We start from the raw sequence: 12,747 nt of genomic DNA, 5'->3' as shown, positions 1-12,747 counted from the left end.
GTGCGAAATTTATTACGTGTGTATATAAATGGTAAGGATATAACCAATGTATATCAATAAAAATTGGCATGCATTTTATTTCAGTGGGAGTTTACCACATATTTCATAACCTGTTATTACAAACAATTTGCTTATGGTAACTCTAAGATTACTTGATATATACCTCAAGGTTATGTGTAATTAAGAGACGATCGGCTTAGAAATGGTAAGTCCGCCTTAGGTCTTGTTCCTTGTTTGGTTGTGGGCTTAGGGCAGACTCATTAAGTTCAACGGCCTATCGGACCTTAATTACACACAACTGGTATACATTGGGTGATCTCAGGGGTGGATCGGGCATGGAACAAATCACAAGATTACAATCGAGTCATTTCTACTAAATTCATAAGTTTATTTATATAGACCTCTGGTATGAATTGTTTTCCACATTCGAAAAATCGGGAAATACTATACTTGAAAACTAATAACCTAGTTTTTACGACGCCCGACTAATAACCATTACTAAAAGACTTATACTCATTTCGTCTTTGAAATTCTATAACAGAAAGATGCCGCCTCGAAGGTCTGTTAGACGCACTAGCGGAACGCAAACAAATCCACCACCGCCGCCTCCCCAATATGATCCTGTTATGTTCCAAGCTGCGGTCACGGCCACGGTGGCAGCTGCTATGTCCCAAATCAGCACTGATGGTGCAGGACGGACAGGGAGCGGTACTAATAAATCCACTCAAGGAGATAGCCAAGGGCGTTCTAGAGAATGCTCCTTTAAAGAATTCACCAATGCCAGACCCGATTCGTTCAATGGCAGCGGTGGAGTCATCGATTTGATGCAGTGGTTCGAGAAGACCGAATCTGTCTTCGAGATTTGTGCGTGCCCCGAAGCGATCAAAGTCAAGTTCGCAGCTCGCACTTTCTCCGGCCGGGCCCTTACTTGGTGGAACGGCCATGTTAAGTCACTGACGCTTACAGTGGCTAACTCGATGAGTTGGGAGGACTTGAAGGCAAAGATGCTGAAAGAGTATTGCCCAAGGGGCGAGGTGCAAAAGCTAGAGCAAGAACTGTGGAACCTGAAGATGATAGGCTCTGACCTTACAACCTATACCGTCCGATTCTGTGATCTAGCACTCCTTTGTCCCGCTATGGTCACCCCGGAAAGCAAAAAGTTGGAGCGATACCTCTGGGGATTGTCCCCCCAAATTCAGGATAGCGTGTTGGCCTCAAGACCAACTACCTTTGAGAGTGCCAAGGAATTGGCACAACAACTCATAGACCATCGTGCCAGCCGTGACACTACGACAACCACCCCTGATCAAGCAAGAGGAGGAAACAACAAAAGGAAGCTCTGGGACAGCAAGAAGGACCAACCAGCCCAGGACTTCACTAAGAAGCAACAAATCGTTGTTGTTCATGCTGCCACAACCCACGCCACGCCGGCACCCATAAATCGATACGCTGGAACCCTTCCGAAATGCAACGAGTGTAACTTCCATCACACTGGGGCTTGCCGAGAGATGCATTGCAAAAATTACGATAGAAAGGGGCACACTGTCCGTTTCTGTAAGGCACCAGCACGACCCATCAACCAGGTCCCTGACACTGGAGTTAGCCCAGCCTGTTACCAGTGCGGTGAAACGGGACACTTTAAAAGGGACTGCCCAAGTGCACGAAATGTCGGTGATGGTGGAAGGGTGCTCGCGATCGCTGCCGGAGAGACCACCCTGGAACCGCCCGTAATTATCAGTACGTGTTTCTAACATCGACGTTTAAATTTTAAATTTCTTTTTATTACTAAATCTAGCATCGACTAAAGTATACCAACCATAAATCTCGAGAACACGACAAAACCCAAATAAGTCTTATCTCCTATATAAAAACGCAGGGTTTTTACTAGTGAATCTATGATGGCTAGTGTAAACATTATGGTCCTATATCATTAAGATTCTATGGACTTAGAATGTGTGATTCCGCCTTATTCCCTATTCCTTGTTTGGTTGTGGGCCTAAGGCGGGGTCACCATCCGAATGCCCTTGCAATCTTAATGATATACGACTAGTTTACACCAAGCGATTATAAAAGAACTGGTAGGACTTATAATGCAAATCTCGTCACAATTTGTTGAAACATTCGTAATACTGGAACTCGCTAACTACATGATAAGATACTCATAGTGGTAATACCAAGTATAAAGCAGAGAGCATAAAGGCACACGTAGAATACACTATCATTCCAAAACAATAACTCCTTTTAAATCGACTCAGCTCAAGTTACAATAAGAAATTCCAAGGTCGTCATTTAACATCAGGCGGGTTGTTCCCCACCATATCAATTTCTTATACTACAAAAAGTTCCCCCATCTTTCCTCCAAATTCTTGAAGTCCCAGTCGAAACACTAATTTCGGGACTAAATTCTTTCTAACGGGGGGGATGATGTGACAACCGTCAATTTTGGCCAAGTCAAAGTCAACTAAAGTCAACAAGTCAAACCGGTCAACTCATCTAACCCTTGTACATTAGGGTTTCCATTATGTTTCTTATCGAACAACTCGCAATCTTAATACAAAGTATCACTTAGAGTTTTCACGTGTTCGGAAATTCTAAACCCTAATCAGGGCAAGTGATGAAACTACTCGATAAAACATTATTCCTTGACCCTCGGGGGCATATAACAATCATAACAAGACTTAACGAGGTTTACGAACCTTGAATTACAGAGCCAAACACTCAAAAGGGTCACAAAAGAAGTCTCTCTCAATCTCTTTCACTCTAACTCTCCCAAATCTCACTCTGTATGGGAAATCTCTCCAAGTATGTCAAATCTCTCCCAAATCTCTCTCTGTATGAGAAATCTCTCCAAGAATGTGAAATCTCTCCCAAATCTCTCTCTGTATGAGAAATCTCTCCGAGAATATGAAATCTCTCCCAAATCTCTCTCTGTATGAGAAATCTCTCCAAGAATGTGAAATCTCTCCCAAATCTCTCCAAGTATCTCAAATCTCTCCCAAATCTCTCTCAAAACCTCTTTTGATTTATTTTAACCATTTGGGGCATCCCGACACTTGACTTGGTGAAAAACCATTCGAAACGGGAAGATACATTGGAAATTAGCCTTTTAGGGCCGAAGTCCCTCTATAGGGACCAAACCTTCCTTGAGTCGAAGCCCCAAGGACCAAAACCGAAGTCCCCTTAAGGAACCGCAGCCATCGGACCGCAATGACTAAGGACTGGAACTACTGAGGACCGAGGCTGCTGAAGACCGCAGCGCTGAACCGCACCAGCAACTGGAGCACCGCACCTGACCCCGCCTCCGATCCCTTCGGATGAGTCCGCCTGCGGTACCTGCTCGGACCGAAGTCACCTTCCCCTCGGATCCAATGCACCAACCAAACCACCCTTCCGGTTCTAATGCTGCTAAGACCGAAGTCCCTCGCCCTGACTTCGGATTTTCCGTTTTTCACTCGGTTTTCGACCATTACTCCGTTTAAGCCCGTTTTTCACTATTTTGGCGTGGGATTTTCACCCAAAATCATGTTTTAACATATAAAACCCCATACTTCATGAATAATCACGTTTTGAGTGTAAATCTTATCCAAGAAGAGTGGGTGAAGTACTTGAGGTGGAGTGTTGACTTTACTTTAGTTTATGACACAAGCAACCACCCACACCCACTCCATGACCAGCCCACACCCCCCCCCACCATACCTGGTCATTCATCGTCCTTTTCCCATCATTTCCCAACCCCATTCCTTGTCTAAGGCTGACATCTATCCTCTCTCCTAACACTCTCTCTCATTTTCTCATTCTTCCACCAAAGATTAAACACATTTTCTCTCTCAATTCTCTCACTAAAATTCGAGATTCAAGGGCCTTCTTCCAAGCTTTTCTTCCACTTTTGGTAAGTATATTCATCCTCCATAAAATTATTTCACTTCCTTCTACTCAAATCATAGATATTTTACACAAACATCATCACATTCATGTTAGATCTTCGAACCTTCAAGGCATCTTCTTAGTGTTCTTGAGTTGAACACTACCTTTCTCCATCATCCATCTACTAAAATCACTCAAGGTGAGTTCATACCCCTATCTTTTCATGTTTTTCTTAAGTTCTAAGGGGGGGGGGGGGGAATACAAGTTAAAACACCAAGAACACAACTAAACTCATTTAACAGCCTTCATCAGAAAAGTTCATCTCCATTCACGGACTGTTTTGGTCAACTTAAACATTTTATTTTTCAAAACTGTATTAGGTGCAAATAGTTCAGGTTCATACCTTTAAAATGACTACTTGCACACCTCCATACGATTTATGATGATTTTTACAAAACTGCCTATCATTTCAAAAACGAATTCTCTGTGAATATGAACATTTTAACACAAGTTAAAGACTTCCAAAAAGCATAATAAAAATTATGAACAAACTAGACACATTTTATGAACTCTCAGAATTTACGGATTCAGTTTTCGACTTCGTATGATTTTTCTAAAACAGTGCAGAACGGTTAAAAACTAGTTAACAGCTTATAACTTTCATAACACTTTGTAATATGTTGAGCAAAGTGTATAACCATAAGTTCTAAATATTGAATGTATTATCTTGTTAGTTTATCATCATAAACTGAAATTTAGTCATTTACGATAAGGTTTACTCATTCATTTCGAACACATATAATAAACTTCAATAAGTATAGTTTATGGATTTTACTACATGAAAAAGGTTTTACTCTCAAAACAAATGGGTTTTTCATATCCTACGTGATAAACTATAATAGTAATAGTTTAAGTATTTCATATCATTATTTATTCAGAAAAGGTGATTTTACTTCCTCCACGGAAGAGGTTTTAATATCAAACTATGTGTAAACTAGTTAACTTAGGTTGTGAGGCAATTCTCTCCCCGTACGTTCGAGTACGGGATCCCAATTCCTGTAAGTTATAACCAGAGTCTCTTGTAGGGAGAGCGTGATAATTGTGTATAGATCTATATTGGGATTGACACCCCACACCTCGCTGCTAGCTACAGCCGGACCGGCAGGTCTGCGGGTGACAAGAGTCATAGTATCTTAACGTCTGAAAAACGTTGTGCAGGTTATTTCTCGTCACAGTATGGTTATAGTGACTAACGTAGGTAGTTAACGATCTTTCAAGTTTACATGGAAAATTCTACTTTGAAAAAAAAAAAAGGTTTTACTTCTAAACTAAACGAGTTTATGTCGATTTAAACTTGCATGAATTACTTTAAGTATGGAAAAATACTTGTTTACTCTCGGTCCTGGGATTTAGGACTACATAACTTTTATAAGGAAAATATTGGATTTTCTTTGGAAACACATTACTAGTATGAACATTATAAGTACAAAACACACACACACACATTCTCGGTCCTGAGATTTAGGACCACATAACTTTTATAAGGAAAATATATGATTTTCTTTGGCTCATATTTCTATCAAAACTATTTCATCTAGAATTGTTAGACTTCAGCTATAATTGATAATTGTATATGATAGAGTTATATAAGAATTTAGTCACAATCGACTTAGAATTGGTGGGCCCGCCTCATCTCCTGTTCCTTGTTTGGTTGTGGACCTAGGGCAGACCCATTATATTCAACGGTTTATTTAACTGAACTTTTATATAACTTATATACGCTGGACGATTATAGAAGGAATCTATGGGTCCTTCTAGGGTTCATTATCGCATAACATAAGAGCATTCATTTCACACTTAACTAAGAAAATATTGGATTTTCTGGAAATCATACTCCATCGCTTTTACAAGGAAAACGGTTTCTTCCGCAAACAAAACTCTTATGAACTCACAAACTTAATTGTTGACATTTTTTCAAAACTACTTGTATTCTCAGGAAATCAGTGAAACAGGAAAACATCAGCATTTTGAGGATGGGACGTTAAATCGTCAAACAGTTCATTTTGTCATCATAATGTAATTGATTTTGAAACATGTAAACATATAGTATGGTGTAATTTTTTTTCAATTATATTTATGATGGTTGTATTTACTTTGAGCACTATTATACTCGTTGTTGTGATACTATACATGAAGTCCTCCACCCTCGGACGTTTCCGCCATCCCTGGTTTGGGGGTGTGACACTTTCCTTTCTCATACAGTAGTAGACATTATCACATGCTCCATTGGTTAATTTCGTAAGCCACAAAAGAAACTCTTTATACGTAAATCCCCCAAAATCCACATCACGTACATTTGTTTTTACGGGGTCTAAGTACACCAATGGGTTTGGCGAAAAGAATCCATTGTAATGAAAATCTAGAGATAAATACATACTTGTAGATGAGGATGTTATGTTAGCAGTCGACTTCAATTCCAAGCCCTAATCATCGATTTGCTGTATCGATTGATTTCTCACAGAAAAAGGTAATCGAGGTGTGTTTTGGACAAGCTGACGATGACGAACCCTAATTAAATGAGAAAGGGATGTAATGGCCACGTAAGATTCCACGTAATGTTTTTAACCGAGCTAAATCAATGTTACCAGCTAAAACAAGTAATAGCCGGTAATGTTGGTTATTTTTTAATAGATGAGAAAAGTTAGTTGGGTAAAATGAGTAAAAAAAACAATATTACCCATATGTGAACATAAGAAATACTTAATTACCTTAACGAGTAAATTCCCTTAGGCAAACCACATGGACCGAGTATGTATTTTACTCGTAAAAACGAGAGAGCGGGAGTTTTTGATGCGAAAAGCGGAAAACTACGTCCCTTTATGTAAATAGAGAAGCTACGGGTTTTCTTCGAAGAGAACCGTGTTGTGTGCGATTGAAATCGAATAATTTTGTATACACAGGCATGAAGAAATCCGAACAACCAAAGGCATCGAAACGCGAAGATGGAGTCGATTTGATAAGTGGTATGCCGGATCATATTCTTCTTCTGATTCTTTCAGGTTTGCCATTTATTGAAGACGCAATTCGAACCAGCATTTTGTCCAGAAGATGGAGGTATTTGTGGACTTCAGTCTCCTGTGTAGACATATACTGTTATCAAGGACGTAGGAATCCAGGAAACTTCAAAAGAAGTAAATTTAAAGAGTTTGTGTACTGGGTTTTAGTAAACAGGTCCGTTGATTTAGATATTTTCCGTTTATGTTGTTCGAATTACTACGGTATGTCTCTTATAGGGCGGTGGATTCACATCGCCGTTATGAAGAACGTCAAAGAGCTTGACTTGATCTGTACTCCTAAGGAGGAGGAGGATGTCGAGATGCCCCATTGTCTGGCGACTTGCGGTTCCTTGAAGGTATTAAGGTTAAATTTGGATGGATGTGGTCTGATTTTGCCTAATTTTATGGGGTTTCCGGCACTTAGGGTTCTTGACTTGACCTGTGTTGACTTATTGAAAGATCGAGATTTGGTAAAAGATTTTCTCCAAAGCTGCTCATCGCTTGAGGAGCTGAGTGTGGTAGAATGCTCGATATGGAAACTTGATCTTCTTTGTATTTCATGCCCAAACCTCAAGAAGCCGAGTATCACTAACCTTGAGAATGAGAGTTTGTGTAGTGGCGTTAAGATCTGTTGCCCAAAACTGGTGTTTTTGGATTTAAAAGGTCGAATAGCTTATAATTTTTCCTTTGAATGTTTGGATTCCTTGAAGGAAGCTGAGGTTGAGCCTAAATTGATGAGCAACCCCATAAGTGTGTTTCGTAGAATTTCTTATGTGTAATCTTTGTTGATCGACCTCTACTTCTTCTGCCAGGTAGATTCATCTCATTTGAGTATTTTTGTTGCGTAATTTAGTATACAGGTGAGAATATGATTGGAGATGTTTGAAAGTATCATTGATTTTTCATCAAATCTTTATCATCTAAGTATCTACACATGCCTATTTATTACCATGAAGAATACCTCCAAACCCTTACTTTCTGTCATTATCGTAGTGCATTGATGCTGCTGCATCTGATCTGGCTTTACCTAATCTGAAGACTTTGGTGCTAACCACAACTATGGATGCCTTCACCATGGATGACTTCAATCGAATTCTCAAATATTGTCCCAAACTGGAGTCTCTCAAGTTGACCATTAAACAGGTATTCTTCAGACCTTTACATAATCTTATTCTATGGAAAAAGCAATTCAGCAATCCAATAAGTTTTGAGTTGAAAACATTAATTTTGGATTTTTACTGCTCAAACAAGAAAAACATATGTTTTTGGTTGATGATGTAGGAATTTGCTTGGACTGAAGAGTGGGAGTTGCATAAAGGTGACACAAGAAGAATCTTTACTAGTGATCTAAAAAGGATCGAGTTTTTTGAATTCAATGGAGAAAAGCCAAAATTAGTTATTGATTGGGAAAATACAACATTGTTGGAAATGGTTTTTAGTTGGGTTAACAACTAACAAAGCAAAGTATTAGAGATTATGAAGGGAATTATCAAAGTGATCAATTTTTAGAAAGACTGATATTACAAGCTTTATGGTAAATTGCAAGTAGTAGATACCTATTCATGTGATTGGTAACTAGGTTTCTTCGTCTCATGTGGATGCTATTCACTTCTGAATTTTTGCTTCATGTTGATTTTTTTTAACTATTACTAGAAAATGCTTGTTTCATTCTATAGTTTTGTTCATATTCATGTATGTATGTATGTATGTATGTATGACCTGTTTTTCAGAACGTTGTATATATATGACATGTATGTATGTATGACAGATATGTACGTATGTATGTATGATATCATTGATATGACAGGTGCGAATGTATGCAACAGCTACATATGTATATGACACATATGTGTGTATGTATTTATGATAGGTATGTATTTGTATTCAAATCACAGCAGCTCATTCAGCAATCAAAAGTTAATTAAGGTATAGAGAGTAGAGACAGATGAAGAGTTAAACATATACCACAATCATCCTTATAGAAAATAATTCTGGAACCATGACTGATTTCTAGACCTAGATACTTGTGAGATTTTTATGAACAAAAATGACCTCACTTTGTTTTTCTGTATAAAGAAACATACGTGTACAGATACACAATTTTTAACTTATCGATTGAGTAAAACATATGAGTTTCATTTGACTGGATTTATACCCTGATTGTTGATTGAAGTAAAAATGCAATTCCCCATCAATTTTAATGGTAGAAAAAGAATTATACATATTTAGGTGACCATGTAAGTTGTAACATTGGGGATTTTAAGGTTGAGGTATACCATAAGTGAGAAATCAATCAAGTATCTTAAATCTTAAATAAGTGAATAAAAGAAGAGGTTCGATCGAGGTGAACTCCAATTTATGTTGCTGAGTGTGAAACTTGATTTGTATTAGTAGATCCTTGACAGTAAGTATATATATATCTATAACAGCAATGCTGCTTAAACCGTGTATGTATATAACACAAAAACAAGAATATATATATATATATATATATATATATATATATATATATATATATATATATATATATATATATATATATATATATATATATATATATATATATATATATATATATATATATAGGAGTAAGATCAAATGAGAACACCTAAAAGGTTGAGAACGCGAGAACGGATCTGGACCATCAAAATATTCAGATCTGAGGCTATTATCAAACGGGTCATTTACGTAAATTCTAAAACCATAGGTATTAAAGTGTAACTTGTAAAAGGTCACAAAGCTATAATGGTAATTGTAATTTTAACTTGTTCCTATAATTTCTCAATCACATATCATATTGCCGTTCAAATTAATTGTCCCCCACTTCATTTCTTTCTCTCTCTCTATACCTAGGTTTTAATCAATTCCTCCCTCAGCCTCCCTCCATCGCACATTGTTTGAATCAATCCTAATCGGAGCATCGCAAGTCTCCACCTCGATGCATTTTTGGTTTAATACGTAGGAAGGAAGTGAAGGCAGTCGGCGATGTCTATGGTCGACCGTCGTGATGGCGGGGGGAGTGTCTCCGTGGTCGACGAGGCTGAAGAGGAGGAAAGGAGGAGGCAGCGAGGGGTGGGTTGTTGGTCTCGGTGGATCGAAGATGGGGCACCTTTGGTGATTGGCTGGATCGAAAAGAAGAAGAAAAGAGAATGGAAGCAGCGGGATGTGGGGTCTGCCATTGGTTTCCGGTGACAAAGCCCCGATATTGGGTTGTTTGGTGATCGAGAAGGGCAGCAACGATTCAAAAATAGGTAATGGTTCCTTTTTTTTGTTCTTGTTTGATTTGGCAGAACTCGATAGGGTCAAGTGGGTCTTTGAAGGCTCAAGTGGCAACCCTTACAATTGATGGAAGAGATAGCCACACAAAGTTGTAATCAGATTCAAGGTAAAAGGTTGTGCACATAAGCTGTTTGATGATATGCGTGAGAGGGGTATTCATTTATGAATAGCAGGGTATTCATTTGTTAATAACAATGTATTCATTTGTAAATAGCAGTGTAATCATGTGTGAATGAGTGTATTTTATTTATGATTAGAGGTATTGTTTTATTCATTTGTGAATACCAGGGTATTCATTTGTTAATAACAATGTATTCATTTGTAAATAGCAATGTAATCATATGTGAATAAGTGTATTTATTTATGATTAAAGGTATTCTTTTATGAATAAATGATAATTTTTACACCCCTTTTATTTTCAGTTGATTAAAAGAAAGGAAGTGGATTACTTGTAAATTGATATGTATTCATTTGTGATTGCAGTAGTATTAGTTTTTTTGAAAAAAAAAATTATTTATGAATACAAATGTATTTATTTGGGGTTGGATTTCTATTAACTTTTTTGAAAAAAAACGTGGAATATGAGAAAAAAAAAATTTTAGTTTTAATTTTTTTTTGATAAAAATGTTTTTTATATTTCATTAATAAGAAAAATAAAAAATCAAATATCTCTTTCTTTTTTGGTAACTGATCCTAAATTTAAGGGAATTTGATTGATTTTATTTTATTTTAATTTAATTAAAATATGCAATAACTTATATGCCCTTATATATTGATTGGTCCAGAACTGTTCTCGCGTTCACAACCTTTTAGGTGTTCTCATTTGATCATTTCCCTATATATATATATATATATATATATATATATATATATATATATATATATATATATATATATATGAGAAAAGTGAATATACTTTTGGTCCGCTATCCCGATCATGATTTTGCTACCCCCAGAGGGAAAGAGGGTACCTAAGATTAGCAACCCACTAGTTAAAACTGTGTGGTTTTGTTATTGACTTTATTTTAAAGAAAAATTGTTACGTAAAAACTTCATTCCTAAAAACACTGAGAACTACCGTATCCTTCCTAAAAACATTTAGGTTCCATCGTTTCTTCATTTTTGTTGATTCACCATCGATTAACACTTATACAAAAGGTTCCGACTCTTGATTTTGGCATCAGTTCTTCCATCAATGTTAGAGCTTCACTGTTTTTCGAATGCTTCCATGATTTCGTGATTATTTCCTTAATTTTTGTATTTCAGTGATCATTGATTTAGAAAAAACGTATATTGACATCCTGCTTCTACGAATTGGATATCACATAAATCATATATTAAACAAATGTTCAAGAAATCGGTTGTTATCACATTTCTGATTCAAGAAATCGGATTTCACACTGACTGATCACTTCTACTGATTTCCTTCATTCGAAAGATTTGATAATCATCGTTGTGAAGAAGAATAGGTTTTTGTTCATACGGAATTCACGTAAATTGACTACACCAAAAACGATTTCATTGAAATTGAAATTCACCAAAAACATTTTCATAGAAATCGGAATTCAACAAACACGATTTCATAAAAATCGAAATTGAATTCACGAAATTTATAGAAATCGGAATTCACACAGAATTGGGTTCGATCAGACCTTCTTCAGAAGCAAAAATCCCATGTTTTTTCAGTTGGTGTCGAGTTCAATGGCTCATATAAAACTCATTCCAAGTAAAGCATAGTCTGTTGTTTTTTTGGTCCGGGTCTTGATGATTTTACCCTTGAGCATCTTCATGTCGGAGTCCTTAAGGATTCTGTTACTTTATGTATCATTTATATCAAATATACAGGTATTTGCACCTTTGTTTCATAGTTTTGTTTTAGATTACTTATTTGAATGATGATTTCCTGAAGAAAAAAAAGATGGCCATTTTACCCTCGTATGTTCATATAAGCCTTACTACAAACCACATTCCAGAGTGTGATTATGTGAATTTAATCACCAAAAAGTGTAAAATACATAAAAAAATAACATATCTAAACTATATACTATTCAAGATACTAGTTACTGTGAGATATATAAAGCAAAAACTAGATATTTTCTCATTGTATCCCCTAGTTACTGTGATATCCCGAGTGACTATCAATTAAAAACGTATTATAGATTTAGAATATGATCAAATGTTGTAATTTTTGTGAGCAGATGAAGTCGTTGATTATCCGAGTTATCAATTTAACCATAAAATCAGAAAGTGATGAACAACAAGAAAGAGACATCAATCTTTTTTCTCAAATTCATTCGGAAACCGGAAATAGAAGCAAAAACTTTATGCTTAAAACTAAAAACCCGATCAAACTACTTTCTTTCAAATTTTGTAGTAACACGGTCACTTAATTCAATCAACACCCGAAATTGCATTTTTTTTCCAGCAAAAGAATCAGTCTTTATGCATATTGAGACAGGATTTCACTAAGGCATTTAATCAAACACCTGGTGTACATTACTGTACATTACTAGAGACATTATATTTGAAAAGAAAATACACAAAAACT

The 12,747-nt window shown here is 36.6% G+C and overlaps 1 protein-coding gene across 1 annotated transcript; it reads left to right on the top strand.

The window, feature by feature from the left end:
• Positions 1–6,826: 6,826 nt before the first annotated feature.
• Positions 6,827–7,699, top strand: LOC145112441 (F-box/FBD/LRR-repeat protein At1g78750-like). Its single transcript, XM_079048605.1, has one exon. The coding sequence runs from the start codon at positions 6,827–6,829 to the stop codon at positions 7,697–7,699; it is 873 nt and encodes a 290-aa protein (XP_078904731.1).
• Positions 7,700–12,747: the final 5,048 nt, after the last annotated feature.

The sequence above is a fragment of the Lactuca virosa genome, chromosome 5 (genome assembly GCF_052849685.1).
Source record: "Lactuca virosa cultivar CGN04683 chromosome 5, Lactuca_virosa_CGN04683_v6, whole genome shotgun sequence".
NCBI lineage: Eukaryota > Viridiplantae > Streptophyta > Magnoliopsida > Asterales > Asteraceae > Lactuca > Lactuca virosa.
The sequence above is the reverse complement of the archived record's forward strand: the minus strand, read 5'-3'. Positions and strand labels throughout refer to the sequence as shown.